We start from the raw sequence: 19,470 nt of genomic DNA, 5'->3' as shown, positions 1-19,470 counted from the left end.
GGAGTGGTGTTTCAGGGGGTATAAGGCGTATCGGGCACAGTGGCAGATGTGGGAGGCAGCGTGGAGTGGCAGATGTGGGAGGCAGCGTGGAGTGGCAGATGTGGGAGGCAGCGTGGAGTGGCAGATGTGGGAGGCAGCGTGGAGTGGCAGATGTGGGAGGCAGCGTGGTGTGGCAGATGTGGGAGGCAGCGTGGTGTGGCAGATGTGGGAGGCAGCGTGGAGTGGCAGATGTGGGAGGCAGCGTGGAGTGGTATATGTGGGAGGCAGCATGGTGTGGTATATGTGGGAGGCAGCGTGGAGTGCTGTGGTAGGCAGCGTGGCATATGTGGGGGGGCAGCGTGGCATGTCTGGGAGGCAGCGTGGCAAGCCTGGGCTCAAATGTGCATATATTGGGGGGCTGGTTGGGAAATAAAGACAAGAAATGTATTATCAAAGTTTTTTTATTCTGCTGTTTGTATTTAACATCATTTGTTTAGTAAATTATTTTAAATAAATGAAAAATTTACATTCATTTTTTTTATCCGATTAATCGAAAAAATAATCGGCCAACTAATCGATTATTAAAATAATCGTTAGTTGCAGCCCTAGACAATAGACAGAATATGTATGCAGTTTTGTTAACTGTAAATGAGATACAGCACTGCGGAATGCCATTTAAGTCCATAAATGAAAAAATCCTCATTAGGTGTAGAGTTGCTTAGTACCGCCGAAACAAATGTCACATGGTAACAAACTCTCTGACCTGGGGCTGTTGGCAAAAAAACCCTACAGTTTGAACCTTATGTTTGAGGTTATGACTTTACAGAAGTCCCACGGGGATGTGTTGTTACAGTGTATCTATCCCTACAGATTATATTTACAGTACTCTAACCAGAAATGAGTATTTTGTATACATTCTGAGTAATTGATAAAGGGAACCTAACAGAAACATTAAGACAACCACATTTACAAAATCACAATGTACCATGAATCCCAGGAAACAGGTTTTACTACCTTGACAGTAAGTTATAAACCCATAAACATATCTTCACGTTCACATTGATACATTTGTCTTTTTACTACAGACGCTGTAGTTTTACGCCGCATACTTTTTGGCCAATGCTTTGTTCATGTGCTGAACCCGAGGTAGAATTGTTGGAATGCCCTAAATGTAACATTCTCTTTCTTGCAGAATTGCGCTGTACCCCGGGGCAGTTTGCATGCCACAGTGGTACAATCCAGTGTATTCCTTTGCACTGGCAGTGTGATGGATGGCCGACCTGCGAGGATGAGAGTGATGAGGTTAACTGTCCGGGTAAGTCTATTCTTGTCTCCGTATTTTTCATGCTGTTCCACTCCTGAATTTCAGATGATGCATTAACACACATCAAATCAGTAGCTGGGCATATCGATGTCTGACCAGCAAAAATTTCTACCTTTGCTCATTTGTATGCCTGAGCCTTCATAAAATATTCACGTGTTGACCACAAACAATAAATACCTCGCTCATTCCGTGATGAAATTGTAAGACCCAATTAATTACGGAGTTAGTATTAGAGTTTGGCAATGCAATCGCAGAAGATTGGATTTTTTTTTTTTTTTGGTGGACTACCTTGTATTTCCAATGGTGTTTATATTAGGGCTGAAACAACTAATCGATAAAATCGATAATAATCGATTATGAAAATCGTTGGCAACGAATTTCATCATCGATTAATCGGATCGATTTTTATCGATTATAAAAAGAGGTTTTTTTCAGAGCAAATGCTCTGAAAAACTCCTCTCTTTATATAATCCGACCTCAAACAGAGATCGGATTATAACACCGGAATCCAGATCCCCCGCAACGCTGCAGGGGACCTGGATTCCCCTCACTGTCGGCCGGTCTCTCACTTCCGTCTCTCTCCCCCTCCCATCTGCCTCCTCCCCCCTCCCATACATCACTCTGCAATCTACCCGGCACCGTTACTGACATCACGTTGGCTCCTCCTCCTCCCATACATCACTTTGCCTCCTCCCCCCTCCCATACATCACTCTGCCTCTCTACCCGGCACCGTTACTGTATGGGAGGGGGAGGAGCCAGAGTGGTGTATGGGTGAGTTATAGTGGTGTATGGGGGGTATTATGAATTTTTAGGGCATATAGGGGGTATAAGGCATATGGATATTAGGCATATCAGGGGGGCATAAAACAAATCTGGGGGTAAAAGGTATATCAGGGGGCTCAGTTGCATATCACTGGCATATAAGGAGTATAAGGCATATCAGGGGCACAGTGGCATATCAGGGGGCACAGTGGAATCTGGCATATAAGAGGTATAAGGCATATATGGGGGCAGAGTGGCAAGCTGGGGGTCAGATGTGCATAACTGGGGGCAGTTTGGTAAATAAAAAAATTTAAACAAGGCTTTTTTCTCAGTTTTTATTAAATATGAAAAATAGTTAACATATGAATTAATATTTACTAATAACTTTGTATTAAAACTAGGGCTGCAACTAACGATTATTTTAATAATCGATTAGTTGGCCGATTATTTTTTCGATTAATCGGATAAAAAAAATGAATGTAAATTTTTCATTTATTTAAAATAATTTACTAAACAAATGATGTTAAATACAAACAGCAGAATAAAAAAACTTTGATAATACATGTCTTTATTTCCCAACCAGCCCCCCAATATATGCACATTTGAGCCCAGGCTTGCTACGCTGCCTCCCAGACATGCCATGCTGCCCCCCCACATATGCCACGCTGCCTACCACAGCACTCCATGCTGCCTCCCACATATACCACACCACGCTGCCTCCCACATATGCCACTCCACGCTGCCTCCCACATATGCCACTCCACGCTGCCTCCCACATCTGCCACGCCACGCTGCCTCCCACATCTGCCACTCCACTCTACCCCCCACATGCCACTGTGCCTGATACGCCTTATACCCCCTGAAACACCACTCCATCCTCCCCAGACATGCCACCCTGCCCTCCCCACATATGCCACGCCATGCTACCTCCCACATCTGCCACTCCACAATGCCTCCCACATATGCCACGCTGCCTCCCACATCTCCCACTCCACGCTGCCTCTCACATCTCCCACTCCACGCTGCCTCCCACATCTGCCACTCCACGCTGCCTCTCACATCTCCCACTCCACGCTGCCTCCCACATCTGCCACTGTGCCTGATACGCCTTATATCCCCTGATACCCCACTCCATCCTCCCCAGACATGCCACCCTGCCTCCCAGACATGCCACTTCTCTACCCCCAGATATGCCACTCTACCCCCAGATATGCCTTATACACCCTGATACACCACTCCGTCCTCCCCAGACATGCCACACTGCCCTCCCCACATATGCCTTATATACTGTATATGCCTTATACCCCCAGATATGTCACTTCACTGCCCCCAGGATTTAGATTCCCCTAAATTAACCCTAAACTCCCCATTAACCATAACTGCCCCTAAATTAACCCTTAACACCCCCTTAACCACAGCATCCCCTAAATTAACCCTAAAGACCCCATCAACCACAGCATCCCCTAAATTAACCCTAAACACACCATTAACCACAACTGCCTCAAATTAACCCCAAACACCCCATTAACCACAGCTGCTCCTAAATTAACCCTAAACACCCTATTAACATAACTGCCCCTAAATTAACCCTAAACACCCCACTAACCATAACTGCCCCTAAATTAACCCCCACCTCCCCTAACTTTCAGTAGCCCAAATATATATATATATATATATATATATATATATATATATATATATATATATATATATATATATATATATTACATATATATATATATTACATACATATATATATATATATATATATACACACATATAGTTACAGTTAGATGAGTGTCACAGCCATGTGGTTCTGGCCTGGAGAAGGAAGGGGCGGGGCCAGTTGTCACAGTGATTACAGGGAGGGGGAGTGAGTAGGAGCTGCTGCTGTGAGACGGTGAGTCAGACTAAACGGATTATATAACGAGGGGGATTTTTCAGAGCGTTTGCTCTGAAAAAACCCTCATTTTATAATCGATAATAATCGATTCAACTAATCGATAATGAAATTCGTTGCCAACGAATTTCATTATCGATTATTATCGATTTTATCGATTAGTTGTTGCAGCCCTAATTAAAACCTAGTTTGAGAAACACTGTGTTTGGGTTCTTGTAGCTTTTATTATTATGTCAGTAAAATAAGAAGGTGAATAGAGAGAGGCCATTGCAATAAAGAGATGAAAGTGTAAATTGTAAGTTTTTTATTGCAATTTTTCTTCAATTTAAAATAATGTATTTTTTTATCCGATTAATCGAAAAAATAATCGCCCAACTAATCGATTATTAAAATAATCGTTAGTTGCAGCCCTAGTTTATATGCATGCATTTTTAGGTAATCATCGTGCTGTACCAACTTTAACCTTTCTGGCATGTATTACCCTTAATTCAGTTGTGTGTTTCATTCTGCATGGTATAGCGATAACATTAAGACACTGTCCTGCAGCAGCTACTGGCATTTGAGTAGAATGCTTTGGCAATGACTGTAGAGTTCAGTTTGCATAACTGACATTAGTGAGAGTATTCAATAAGCTTGGGTCCAGAATAGAGGCCATTTTTTTTCTTTCTAACGCTATTGGCTCTCTGCTTAAATGACTGACATTTAGTCGTCAGCACCTTTTAGATGAGCCAGCACTTGGGTTTTGATCGCTTGGTAGAATTCCTTTGCTATATTGTTTGTTCCCGTTTCATTCGTGTCTCTTAGGATGACCTTCCTACTTTGTGTGAAAATGGATCTATGGATCTAACCTGAAAAGGAGAGCTTTTTCAAAGTCATGTCCTAAGCTTTATTTAGACACATGAATGATTTGTATCTTATATCAAGAACACCAGAGTGTGTCTGTTGTATGGAGACATTTCTAAAATTAGTGTCTAATATGTGTTAGGTAAACCCTGGAACTTTTAATCCTTAAGTACCAGGTTCTTGGCCTAGATAACCTTCTTTCACCCACATGCCCACGTAGCAACATAGAATGAGAAACCATGTAAAGGCAGAGGAACGGTTGAACTCTGGTCACATGATCCTCCTGGGTGTTCTATACTAAGGAATTTTATTGCTGACCCCAAGGCAGTAAGATCAGGACTTCAAGATATTATTGTCTAGTAGGTTATTTATTGGTTTTATATTCAGATGTGAAATAACAGAAGATGCTCAGCACTGTATCCAAACAATAGCTTTGGCTTCTCGGTTTTATTATCACATCTGATGTTTCAAGTCACGTTTCATGTACATGCCCAAGAGATCAAAAGCCTCACTGTGATTTTTAAACCGTGTATAAGTTAAATCTTACATTTTGGGTATTCTGTGTAGTCAGATCTTCTGGAAGGACAGGTGCATCAGCCAGTTCTGAGCCCTTGCTTCTGTAAAGTTGATACCCTTTCCTGCACAAGTGGCATTCAAATCACTCGGCAAAACACGTTCCTGCGGTCTAAATCCAGAGCAGCACCTGCCTTTCGGCAGTTTCCTGCAGCTGTGTCCAACAACCAAATGACCTTTTCACATGTACCAGGGGAAGAATGGGGATCACATCCCCAAACTGCCTTTCTATTAGAGACCTAATGAACTGGCAAACGACTGAGTGTTTATATATATATATATATATATTTTTTTTTTATTATTAATTTTTTTTATTATTATTAATTTTTTTTTGTGGTACTTTTCCACTTTATTTACACTCTCTACTCTTGATTTTTTTCCCCCTCCCCTCTGAATGTTTAAAAACATAAGCACACCACCAACGCTCAGGAAGCCTCATCAGTTTTTAACTTTTATTTTTTTTAATGGCAACAACTTTTAAATGCCTGCTTTATAGGTCAATTGAGTGTTAAGTTTTTGTGACCAAAACGTTGTTTTAGATTGTTGCGAGCGTGCAAATAAGACCATAAACCTTTGTTTTAATTCCAGTGTGTGTTAACTTTTTTATTTAACAGCTATTTGTATAATGTACAATCCAATGCCATGGAACTGTTTGCGTAGATGGGTATGTTTAAAGGGCCTTTGTACTTGTTTTAATGCCGGACAAAACTAGAATTTTTGGTTTTTCTAATGGCTATTTTTCTTTCTGTGTTATGGCAGGTCCTGGTGGAGACCAGCGAACGTTTCATGGAAAGGATACTATGGATGGACGGCACAACAGAGGCAGGAGTGGAGAAACACCCCGCTTTCACACTGTTAACTTAGCCCAGCCAGTCCGCTTCAGCAGTAAGCTGCATTACTTGAATTTGTGATACTTGACCTCATTTGTCCTATACATTGTCTTATCATTGCGTCATTTGTAAAGAAATTGCAGCTAAGCTCCAGAGAAACAGGCTTTAATTCCCATTTATTGTAAGCGTACTAGCCTCTAACATAAGTGCTAGAGGCCAAAGTAAGGACATTTATGCGTGGGATGGGCATAAAGATATTCTGAATTTAAAATGAAACCAGGGACTAATAGCTTTGAGTCTTCACATCAGGGCTGACTAGATGGGCTTCATTTGTATCTACCATCAAATTAAATGTATAGGAGGGGAGGGCTGGCAACTTTTAGCCTGGGGCAAAGGTAAAGTTGAGTGCACCCATAACCCTTAACTAACAAACACACTTCCTTTTGGCCACTTGCATACTGTGTGAGTGGCCAGGCCTTTACCACAAGGGCACGTAATGTTGCTAAGCGACCTCACTGTGCTCCTGCCATCCACAAGTGGGTCAGTCCTGTTTTTGTGGGACTTGAAATTGCCTCCCGACCCAGTGTTGTCTGAATTATGTATTTGACCTTCTAATATGCAATTTCCTTATTTACTTCTTACGGTTTTTTATATATATTTATTAAATATAGCTGGAAATATTTTACAAAGTTGCGTGTACTATACTTTGTGAATGGTTAACCCTGGAAGATTTTCCAAGGAGAATGTATGGTCTTGATAAACAGTATTTATATGTTTAGTGAGATCTGTTCATTTATTCAATGCAATATATATACTTATTTGGGCTCTCAAACACAGTTGGGTGCTATTTTATCTTACTAAATGATGTTTATCTGTTATTTATGTAATCTGTTTGTTCTGTTAAAGGTATTTATGTGATGGGGTGTGTTCCCCTTCTCTCTTGCATGTTTTCTAGGAAAATGCCCAACAGGATGGCACCATTACGAGGGAACATCCAGCTGCTACAAGGTGTACTCTGCAGGAGAAAATTATTGGGATGCTGTGCAGACTTGTCAGAAGGTGAATGGGTCACTGGCCACCTTCACCACAGACTTGGAGCTGAAGTTCATCCTTGCCCAAGAATGGGACATGGAAGAGAGGCCGTTTGGAAGAAAGGAACAAAGGAGGTGAGACGTGAATCTAAAAATCCCACAGCGGCATGGTCTTTGAATATATATTCTTAATTCTTAATTTATTACATGAAACAAATTTATCTTCCTCTAGTTTGAGAGGAAATTCAGTGTTGAAGTGTTTTCCATAGGTTTAAGTACAACACATGTAGCGCCCCTTTATTGCATCCACTTTGGTGTTCTATTCCAAGCTGTATTTTTGTGTATTGCGCTTACTGTGCCCCAACATGTACAGTAGTCTCAAAGCTATTATTAATGCTTGCTTTTTAAATACATGGTTTTCAAAGATTAATTGAAGTTTAATAAAAACTGATTGTCTGTTTTTTATGTGACCTACTAAACTCTTTAAAACATGTTTTTTGTTTGTAATCAGGTTGTGGGTTGGTTACCAGTTTGTGATCACCGGTAGAAATCAATCTGTAGAAGGACATTGGGAGGTGGCTTATAAAGGTACGAGATGCAATTGTTGGATATCTCCAGTGTCCTCTTGTAGATTCTGCAGTAGAAGGTTTTTGGTTGTTACATTGCCTCCTGAATGTACTCATTTTTTTCTTGAGGTCTCCCAGTCACTTGGATCAAGTCCTTCTGCTTTGCTTATTGCATTACCCAGCATTTTACTCCCTTCCAATAGGTTCCTCTGAAGTATTTTTACCTCCTGTGCCCATCTTTGGAACAGCGATGTCTGAAAATGAAAACATCTTGTGTGCTCAACTGCAGTGTTTCCATTTGCCTTCTCTGCGGCATCATGGCCTGCACAGCTGGTATGCTGAGAACTGCTATGAAAAGTCCTCCTTCCTTTGCAAACGCAGTAAGTAGGTGGTAATAGTATAGGGGAGTGTATATATGGGCAACAGCTCAGTCCACCATAATTATTTTCTATAAGTTTTAAAGTTGTATTGATTTCCACTGTTTCATCCCCCATGCACAATATGAAATTTGCATTCACATGGAGACATGATTGCCAGGGCACGTTGGATTTCCACTTGTGATGTACCTTGACTGTCACTGTTGTGAATGTCACTGAGTTGGCAGTGTAACCTCCTGCAATGTGAAACTGTGTTAACCCTTAGGAAATGACCAGGCTATTTTAGGGTTTCTGCTTATCCAGCTGATTTGGATCCAAACAGGTGGCAGCTGTTGGTTTGTGTTTTTGTAACTGCTCAATATTGGTGTTGTGTATGGGCTCTTGAACATGGTTAGAATTCACTTCATAAGCCGACATGAGGGTTTCTATTTTTTTGCAAATATCGTGTAATAGTCTGCATTGACCTTGCCTGCTCAAATACCACACTGAGCTGATTCTTCATGACATTGCCAAGACACTTCCTCTATTGACTTTCATTCGTCTGTGTCTGGCTTGATGATTAAAGGGGATCTCCCACTAAAGTGTTGTACAAGTATGACAATAGAAAAAAGGTTGATAACGACTATTTTCTGTTCTAGCGTTCAGATTATAAATATAAGCTATATATATGTTGTGTATGTGTTCTATGTTATTGTAACGTTGGACAAACACCAAAGTGTATTCCTTGTAGGGCTGCAACTAACGATTATTATAATAATCGATTAGTTGGTCGATTATTTTTTCGATTAATCGGATAAAAAAAAACAATATTTTCTCTCTCTCTCTCTCTCTCTCTCTCTCTCTCTCTCTCTCTCTCTCTCTCTCTCTCTCTCTCTCTCTCTCTCTCTCTCTCTCTCTCTCTCTCTCTCTCTCTCTCTCTCTCTCTCTCTCTCTCTCTGCGGAGGTAAGTAAAAGGAGCCTAGTGCTCCAACGACGAATCGATCACTCGATTAATCGATAACGGAAATCATCGACAACGATTTCCGTTATCGATTTTATCGATTCGTTGTTTCAGCTCTACTTCCTTGTGATAAACAATAGTATCAATCATCTGGGCACTGACTAATAAAAGTCTAGGAAGGAAAGAATTAAGCAGGACTTCATTAACATTGACGTAAATACGCAGTTTAGTGTGGTAAACTGATATAAAACCACATTTACTTAAATGCTAAAGTACATCACTGTATTTAAGGCCAAAGAAAACGTTAGTTAACAAGGTGGAATCCTGTTGGGACAGGGCAGTGCAAGATATATACTTCCAGTACAGCATCAGATGTAAACTTGTCATTGCATAAGCGCTAAGGAAACTGTTTTAATCTAATACTAGTAATAGGGTTGTGTTCTCATTTACTTTTCTACTTATGGTATGCTATAAACATCCAACGTAAAAAATGGCCTTGAGGCAAATAAAACAGATGCACGATATGGACCAGTAATGCTCGGTATGTTTTGCCAGGTCAGACATGTGTCGACATTAAAGACAATATTGTGGACGAAGGTTATTACTTCACTCCAAAGGGAAATGACCCCTGTCTCAGCTGTACATGTCACAACGGTGAGCCAGAAATGTGTGTGGCTGCGCTGTGCGAGGGACCGCAAGGCTGCCAGCATTATCGTAAAGATCCCAAGGAGTGCTGCAAATTCACGTGCCTGGATCCAGGTAAGGTAATGCCTGAAGAAAAATGAAAAATATTTCTGTAGTGTTTTTTATTTTTTTATTTTTATATTTCTGTATATTTCCTTTCCTAACATAGACAGTCATGCCTGGTTTACAGCTTTGCCATCCCCAGCTGTGTTTTCTACCATGCTCATACAGCATTAGTTTGTGAGGCTGTTTAAGAAAGTGTTAATACTCATCCTCATACCTCGGTCTGGTATAAATTCAGTCTTTTATCTGTAGGAAACTGCAAATTTCTGGTATGTAAGTTCTCTTAACAACTCTTCAGTGCCATAATTTACAAAGACACAGATATATTATGCATTAACTCTTTCTGTAATTCTTTCAGCAGTAAAGAACACCAGCGATTTTAAAGAAACAAAAAAAAATAACTTAGATCATTCAACCAATAACAACTCCAAATGATTCCCCTCCCCGTAAGTTACGTTCTAAACACTCCCTCTCTTTCTTTCCTGCTTCCCAGATAAGTATAGAATGTCTGTGTATGGTGTCTTCTGTGAGTGTGTTTAATTGTGTGGTTATGTATTTTTCTGTTCTCTCATCCTATGTGGTGCTGGTGTCCCCTCCTCTCCTGTTTTTTCCCCCCTTAATTTTATGATTTTATATTTTGTGCTCTACTTGAGGGCCTTTCTGTTCAGGATCTGACGGCCATATCAGCAACTGTCCATTTGCTGCGAGACACATTTTCTTTTCTCGGTTGTGGCTGCAATTTTGTTGGTGCCCACCACATATGGCGACATTTAGTCGTTGTGGCAGGATCCGCGTCCTCTGCAGCACTGCGAGGGGTCCTCCACTCTGGCAGCCGGAACTTCCGCTGAGGCTTCTTTGATGGGGCACCGGACGGTCACGCCGGCGCTCCATCATAGAAGCCCCCAGAGGAAGCAGCAGCGGAGGTAACCAGAGAGGAGGATCCAGGTCCCTTGCAGCACTGCAGGGGATCTGGACCCTAGTCTTGTAGTCAGACCTCTATTTGAGGTCTGGTTATAAGACGACCTTGATTATAAGACGAGGGATATTTTTCTGAGCATTTGCTCTGAAAAAAACCTTTTCTTATAATCGAGCAAATACAGTATTTTTGGTTCCCAAGGAGGGAGGCGGTTTTCGGCCGGTGATCAATCTTCGGCCTCTAAATGCCTGTATAAGATATGAACGTTTTCCAAATGTAAGGCATTCGGTGCCTAAGGGACCTACTATATTTCGTGGATCTAAAGGATGTGTACTGGACAGTCCTAATCGCGGAGGACCATCAAGACTTCCTGCCGTTTGGTTGGGATGGACAGATGTGGCGACTCACTTGTCTGTCGTTGGTCCCATGGTGTTTTACCAAGATGTTAAAGCCGGTAGTAGACTACTTGCGCAAAAGAGGGGTAAGGCTTATCTACCTCGATGATATGCAGATGTTGTCCAGAACATCTCAACACTCCAATTACATGTTCAGAATCTGGGTTTTCGTATAAACTGAGAAAAGTCATGCCTCATCCCAGTGACCAGGACAGCCTACGAGCATACATGGAGTGCTTGGAGAGACACTTGAATCTCATTCTTGCACCTGTAACTTCGATTCTCTCCTTTTTGTCCATTCATTTTGATCAGCGTTTAGCTTACCTTATGATTAATTTGTACGGATTGGTTATTTCGGCAGACCGTAAAGGTTTGAAAGGGGTACTGTCGGTTAAGCATATTTTAGTATGCTGTTTGTTGAAGGTCATCAGATTTTCTTGCTGCAAGTATTCTGAATGGCCTGCCAATCATGATTTATCACTTTGTCAGTTATCAGCCGAGTTAGTGACTCTATTTTGTCTGATTTCATGTAAATGGTTTTCAGATGTTAGTTATGGAAGGAGTGAATTTTGAAATTTCTAAACTTTTGAAAACCGCACTTAAATTAGGTTTCCATCTTCTGCTCGGTTACATGAGAGAATGAGGATATACCTAGAATTTTTAGGAAGCAAGAATATTCAGAAATCAGAAAGAAAACCGTCAACCTGTTTCTACAACATCTTTAACTAGATGTGTTAAATGGATTTTGAGTGAAGCAGGTGTGAATCTTCCCATTTTCGGTTCTCATTCCACAAGAAATGCGATGGCCTCAAAGGTTGCACATTTGGGGTGTAAGCGGGAAGACCTCTTTAAGGCTGCATATTGGTCTAGAGAATCTACACTTTGTGCTTTTTGTTTTAAGCCGACTGTTCATTTTTCTGACAGTGTTAGCACAGCTTTGATCCTGCGTAATATGAGCCTCCGTGTCTTTGTAAATTATCAGATTTCACTAGTTCATGGCGCGAAGTCATGATTTATAAAGACATGGATATTATTCCCTCCCTTACTATGTTATATTGGTTGTTCGTTACTCTTTCATTTATACTTTACCCTACCGCTATTTTTTTGGTTTGCCGGTTATTATTAGTTTAAGAATTCTGTGGTTTTATGATTTATCTGTTCCTTAACCTTTTTTATTCTTTTTCCTCTTTTGTAGTTTTAAAAAAGGCAATTTGCTGAATGATTTCAGAATTGATTTTGGATTTTTTTTGGTTCCCGTTTACTTGATTTTCCATTTATCTGAGTGATCTTTGATGCTCGTGTTTGTATGCCAAAGAAAGAGGGAGTGTTTAGAATACAGCTTACTCGTGTGGAGGAGACGGGAGTCATTTGGAGTTATTGGTTGAATGATCTAAGTTTATTTATTTTTAACCTTTGGTATTCTTTGCCGCTGAAAGAATTACAGAAAGAGTTGATGCATAATATCCATGTCTTTAGAAATCATGACTTCACATCATGTTATAATGTATTTTTTTATACTTGTTCAGGTCCTTATACATGCTTTACTTGCAGGCATAAAATACACATTTGTGGATTTCCCTGAATAGTGATGAATGAGAGTCAGCAGTAGCTTGTTTATTTCTCTGTAGATGGGAACAGCCTGTTTGATTCCATGGCAAGCGGCATGCGCCTGATCGTGAGCTGCATATCCTCCTTCCTCATCCTCTCACTCCTCCTCTTCATGGTGCATCGGCTGCGGCAGAGGCGCAGGGAACACATTGAGTCACTCATTGGAGCCAACCGTAAGCGCCTTTCATGCATGTATTTTCCATAGCTTTTTAGGCTGCATGGGCATTATTATGAAAAGACATCATTTCTAAATCCAATTTTCCAGTGTTACGTTAAAATACCATCTGGTATTTTTTTTGTTTAAGCTGTGGAGAGCCACTTATTAAACTTACAGAATGTTATAAATGCAGCATTAGAAACCTCATTCCTAGTACTGTTTTTAATACCAAAACTCTTCCAAAAAATTATTCTTTAATCCAGTTGAAATTTGCCTAGTTCTTAAGTTTTGCAGTTAAAACAGCCACTAGAAACAGGAGAAGCTTATTTGTTTTATGTGAGTAAACCTTCAGTGGACATGATAAAATGCCAGATTTCTCAGTCTGTTTTGCTTTAAAAGAACACTTCAGCCATCTTATGCAAATGATAAATTACATTTCTGTGTTTCCTTTGCAAAATCATGGATGGATCCTGCAAAATCCCTTCATATGCATTTGCCGTTTCCCTATCTCAGAGCTATTTTTGTACAGGAGATATGTTCAGCCCAATGCATCTCCTGATACATGCTCTACTTACTGCCTCTGCTCCAGTGTTGGTTCAGGAAACGATGCAGACAGGGGATCTATTAAGACGTGCGTCTGCAGAAAGTTCTCTCATTGATTTTTAGTGGGAGACCATTCGTACTACTGATTGACTGGTTCAAGCAGCCAGTCAGCGGACACAAATTTTATCCTGTCGTGTCCCCTGTAAGTCCTTTAATGCTTGTGGCAAGAATCCCTTTAGAACGTACAGGTACATCCTGACTTTGAGGTAACAGGGACCTTTATCAACAGTCTTGCCCTCCCCTGTTGGCGGCCCGGTACCCTATAATTAAAGGAATGCCCGATCACGCTGTAAGTTACACTGCTGATGCCCACCAGAAGTTCACTTGAATATACGAGAGCATGTAGGGCTCTCCCATTGCTGCCCCTGCTGGCTAATTACAATTATTGTAATCTGTTATGTAGGGCTATCGAACCCTGCTTGCTGATCACATTATAATCAGCAAAACAGAAAAAATAGTTTCTTCCCTTTACAAAAAAAAATATGAAAAAATCAAGGGACAAAAATGAAATGTAAATTAAATCATTAAAAAGAGACTGGGAGCCCAATGATGTCAGCTGATCACTGATCTCTTCATAATGACCCAGATATTTGGCCATAATGCACAGCGCCATGTTTGTGCTGATATATGCTTTTGGTTTTCGCCAAAGACCTCATACCAATTGTCGGGCACGGTGATGGAGGAGTGATGACTTGGGCTTGTTTTGCAGCCTGGGAACCTTGCAGTCATTGAGTCGATCACGGACACCTCTATATACCAAAGTATTCTAGAGTCAAATGTTAGGCCCTCTGTTCGACAGCTAAAGCTTGGCCGAAATTGGGAACAGGATAATGATCTCAAGCACACCAGCAAACCTACAACCGAATGGCTGAAAAAGAATCAATCGCCCAGTCAAAGTCCAAACGTCAACCCTATTCAAATGCTGTGGCAGGACCATAAAAAGCTGTGCATAAACCAATGCCTGCACGCCTTAATGAACTGAAGCAATGTTGTAAAGATGAACGATGCGAGAGACTGATAATGTCATACAGAAATGATTACTTCAAGTTACTGCTAAAGGTTGTTGTGCAAGCTATTCAATTATAAGGTGTACTTGTCTACACATGGCTTCTCCATTTTGGCTTTATTGTTGAATAAATCATGACACAGTGTAATGTCGTGTGAAGTTCATCTGAGGTTGTTTTTACATAATTTTTAGACTTGGTAAGGAACAGATGATTGCTATGCCCTGATATATAAAGCTATAGAATTCAACGAGAGTGTACTTTCTTTTTCACATGACTGTATATCCTTAGCTCCCCGTAAACTCCTGGTAGAGGAATCTCATGAGCAAGCAGCTAGGAAACATTGGAACTTTGGGAGATCACCTGTGAGTTGCATGGACATCTTGGGCTGAGAAACAATTTAAGAAAGCTTTCCTAGGACTCACCTCCTGGATTACCTCAGTATAAGCACATGGCATGATCCCTGTGCAACAAAGTGATTCCTAGTTCTGTCCTCCTTGTTCTAGAACCAGAGAGTTTACTGTCAATTGATTTTTGGGCTCCCAAATGTGTTTTAGCTGATGAGAATAGACTGTGTGGTATTTCCAATAATTCCTTTCTTGGCAAGGATTTATTTGGGAGTAGCTCAGATGATACATTCAAGTCACCACTAGGTAAATACCCTCCCATGTTTAAATCATCCTTAAAGGGATGAAGAGCCAGGTAGATCTTCCAGATTGTAAAAAGTCAAACCTTACACATGTTGGAGGCAGTTTCCCAGGCCTAAACCAAACGGAGATCTTCCAGCACCATCGAAGTCCTACGGGTCCTCCTTTTTGCTCTAGTCTGGGGATCCGTCACCACAGATTATTGTGTGTTAGACATCGTTCAACACGGTTACACTATGGAATTTTTCTGAAGTCCTTCCAGTAGATTTGTGGCTTCTTCCTTCCGCTAGACTCTCAGGGGTCACGTTTTTGGAGGGACAATAATCAAGACTAATCATAGATCTCAGTTTCTTGATCAAGTTCATCCTACCACTGGAATTCAGAATTTAACTAGAAGTGCTGGACATAGGCGATTATCTGGCTATTCTAGACTTGCAGGATGTTTTAGCTGCATGTGCATGTTGGTTTTCAAAAATTTCTACGTCTGGCTTCTCCAGGCCCTTGAGGGATTGCTCACCTTCCGTTTTAAGTACTTTTGGCCCATCATGTTTACCAAAATACTTGTAGTGGTGGCTTATCTGGTGCGTGGACACCCAGTTACTTCCTCCCAGAGACTTGCCTTCTTGGGAGCAGTTTTATACAATCTAGGCCTTCCTTCCACCAGTGAAGGTACAATGCGTTGCGGGTTCGACCAGGGATCTCATGATTCCTCTCCCCTGCTCCATCAGACAGATTATGGTGGTGTTAGGACTCATCTCAGCATCCAAGATGTCTGTTCCCTGTGTTCTGACCCAGCTACATGCACTACAGATGTTTCTCCTGGATGGAAGGGCTCCACAACTACTACCAAAGAGTTCTCTGTTCCTGCCTACATTAGATATTTTCTTTGGTTATGGCTAAATCTTCATAATATAACCAGAGGTCTGTCTTGGTGGGCTCCACTTTGTACAGTCACCTCCACAGATGCAAGTCATCACGGTTGGGGAGTATTTATGAGGACCCACTCCATTCAAGGGACATGGTCGTCTCAGGAAGCTCGCCTCCTATATCCATCATTTAGAGGACATGGGAGAGACTGATAATCTACAAAGAAATATTGATTTGAACTGTTAATAGGACTGCTGGAACATATTTAACACTGCAAGGTGGGTACAAGAAGATTTCCATTGGAGCTTTTGGCAGTTCGTATTTTCAACTGGGCCAAAATCTACGTTTACTGTCTGGCAGACGTACACATCCAGAGTTCCCTGATTATTCACACGGACTACTTGAGTAGGATTGGGTTCATCCTGGAGAATAGGATCTCCATCCAGAAGTCTTTCAGGAACTTGTCTTCCGTTTTGGTACTCTGTTGTTGACCCTATGGCTCATATAGAAAACGCATTTCCTCTATCCTCGGAAGAAAAACCCTTAGTCTGGAGTGGATGCCTAGATACACCACTAACCCAAGGCTCACCCCTGACACGTTACACAATACACTTGTGGGTAATACGATACACCCAAATACACATCTTGTATTAACACAAACTGTATGCATTCATGTTTACACAGACACTCTAACCTATGCTGACATACAGACTCCCTTTCTCCCTCACATGCTCTCTCATCACTGCAGGTCTCCTTGCCTCACGCTAATCCCTGTCTATACTGCTGTTTGCACTATGTGTGAGCTGCTGCTCTACTACTGCAGGGTCACATAACGTGACCCTGCTCGGCGCCTCCGAGACAATAATCTAGAAACTGGCATTCTGCACCCAAATCGGGAAACATTACCATCTCATTAAACAAGTCTGAATCCAGGACTGATAACGCCTTATTTGCCTAATTCCTTTAAACAGGGTTTATTGTAGATTATGTTCATATATTATTTAAAATAAATAATGTAGTGTAATTATAGCTGCTTCTTATTTTGTGACTTTCGTACGGCATTTACTGCTCTCTTGTAAAGTCTTAGAAGTGCTGTAAGGGAACTTTCATAAAATCAGCTAATTTACATATTATGCCCATTATTCCTCCTTGCAGTTCATCACTTTAATCTGGGACGCAGGATGCCTGGATTTGATTATGGACCGGATGGATTTGGCACTGGATTGACCCCACTCCATCTTTCAGATGATGGCGAAGGTGGAGCCTTCCACTTCCACGAGCCACCTCCCCCTTACACCGCCTACAAGTACTCAGATACCCAACATCCTGATGACCCACCTCCACCCTATGAAGCATCAATTAGCCCAGATATCATTCTGTGTTCCACACCTGGTGAGTTGAACTTACTGGTATTGTATTTTGCCATATCACCTTTTACATTGCATTTGTCAAGATTCTTCTCCTCAAAATGACAAGAATTGAGTTAGACTTTAGGTCAAAGCATAGATGGGCTCTTCATCAATTACATTTACATTTTTTCTGCATCTGTATGTTATAGTTGTTTCTGGACTGCCACACCAATTTTCTTTTTTTTTTTTTTTTTTAGCTCCAAGAATATTTCTTGTCAGTGAACAATGAGATTTAATTTTTATTGCCTGAGAGGGAATCCACATACATGGTTTTTCTGAAGCTAATTGTACAGCCTATTCCCAACAATGCAGTGGTTCAGTATAGATTGTGTTAATTCGGCATACTATAAAATCTCATATAAAGAGTGGAGCCATGTATAATACATGTACTTTATGTAGAACTAAAGTTGCAGGAAACCTCTACATATAGTCTTATCTTTTTTTTCCCCTTTAAAGTCCTCTCCGTTTTTGCTCTTTTACTTGTGTATGTCCCCCTGTACTTAAATTTTATTTCTTTCATCCCTGTTTCCACTTAGACCAAGTGACTCATCAGTCAGCTGTGCTGGGCCAGCTCTCCACTGCAAGTAGTAGCAGCGCCTCATCCCCTCAGACCTCTGAGGAACCACTGCCTCCAGCGGTACCACCACTTACTCATCCCCGAGCAGATACTGAAGACTCTGAAGATGGTAGCACTTCCTTGCTAGTGCCACCTAATACCCTCCAGAGTGAAGCCTTCGCTAGTGATGGCCAGTTGGGACCATCACCCAGTAACTGTTCTGTCAACACAGTTGTGTGAAAAAGAAAACAAGCAATTGTACATCAACCCGGGAGCAGCACGCAACCAGTGTCCATTACAAAGCTGAGCCCCTGAAAAGCGTGGAACACTGCCCACTTTCAGTCAGCTCCCAAAACTCCCTCTTAGCTAGATTAATATTTTTTTCCTTTATCACCCCTTTTGCTACCTAAGGTGTCTACACCAAGTTGCGAAACTCCCCTGGCAGCTCAGGTGTTAAATAGGCGGGTTTCAACTTGGTCTGAAATCATGATTTACAATGTAATAGTACATTTCAGGCTCTGCACTTTCTCCATTCCCCTTTAGTGTGTATGTGCGAGACAAAGGAACCGCGGGAGAAAGGGGACAGTGTCGCTCTCTTTGACTTTTTTGATACAGAATTTAGGACTGTATTTTCCTTTTCCTGCTTTTTTCCGTTAATTAACTTGCAATAATCAAGCAAGAGATGTTTTAATGGGACCCCTATCAATACTGTAAACTGCTCCAGCTGGATATGACCTTTGAAAATGCTCTGATATCATGAAGACTTTTGTGGTGACTCTGAAGCTCACTCGTATTTGCTGTTGGTTTTCCAACTGTTAATCTCTGCATAAAACTTTTTTCCCCCATCTCCTTTCCATGTTTCTTGTGAAATCATATTTGTATGTGGCAAATAGGTGGTTATGGATATGTCTCTATATTTGTAAGGTTTAGATAATGGGATCTAATCACCAAAGAGAGAGTTGTGGTTTCAACTCATTAACGTCACTATACATCATAAACTGCCAACCCCAGCGAATTTCTGCTATAATGTAGAGTTAAATCACAAAAAAAAAATCTTCATCCTGTCATATTGAATTATGCATTATACAGAACCAGCTCAGCCCCTGGAGAAACTTGCATGGGTTAACGGTTTATAATAAATTGAGTGTTAGGGGCATTGAAACCACTACTCTCCCTTTAGTGAATCAACCCCAGTGTCTTCAGTTGGGACCAGCAGATTTAAACCCCCCCCCCAAAAACCATTTCTAATGTCCTCTCCAATTTTTAGTACTAGAATATTACCATCTAGTATCCCAAACTAGTCATGCAGTTTGTAGCCATCTTTTTTATTGTTTATATTGAGTAACCATATCACCGCATGTCCACATATGCCGGGACTCTACAGTTTACATGGGAGTGTAGGATCAGAATGCGCTGTACAGGTAGTGAGAGGGCA

The 19,470-nt window shown here is 41.1% G+C and overlaps 1 protein-coding gene across 2 annotated transcripts in view; it reads left to right on the top strand.

Annotated features, from left to right (window-relative positions):
- The window catches only part of DGCR2 (DiGeorge syndrome critical region gene 2), a 30,559-nt gene extending 11,301 nt beyond the window's left edge, over positions 1–19,258 (top strand). For both annotated transcript variants that reach the window (XM_053470610.1, XM_053470602.1), the window contains 9 exons: positions 1,172–1,294; positions 6,142–6,267; positions 7,168–7,378; positions 7,755–7,831; positions 8,013–8,189; positions 9,682–9,885; positions 12,813–12,965; positions 17,226–17,462; positions 18,016–19,258. In XM_053470610.1, the coding sequence (XP_053326585.1) occupies positions 1,172–1,294; positions 6,142–6,267; positions 7,168–7,378; positions 7,755–7,831; positions 8,013–8,189; positions 9,682–9,885; positions 12,813–12,965; positions 17,226–17,462; positions 18,016–18,275 (1,568 nt within the window). In that variant the 3' untranslated portion in view covers positions 18,276–19,258. The remainder of the gene's footprint in view (positions 1–1,171; positions 1,295–6,141; positions 6,268–7,167; positions 7,379–7,754; positions 7,832–8,012; positions 8,190–9,681; positions 9,886–12,812; positions 12,966–17,225; positions 17,463–18,015) is intronic.
- The last annotated feature ends 212 nt before the right edge of the window (positions 19,259–19,470 follow it).

Source organism: Spea bombifrons, chromosome 1 (assembly GCF_027358695.1).
Source record: "Spea bombifrons isolate aSpeBom1 chromosome 1, aSpeBom1.2.pri, whole genome shotgun sequence".
NCBI lineage: Eukaryota > Metazoa > Chordata > Amphibia > Anura > Pelobatidae > Spea > Spea bombifrons.
Note: the sequence above shows the minus strand (reverse complement) of the source record. Positions and strands in the feature narration are given on the sequence as shown.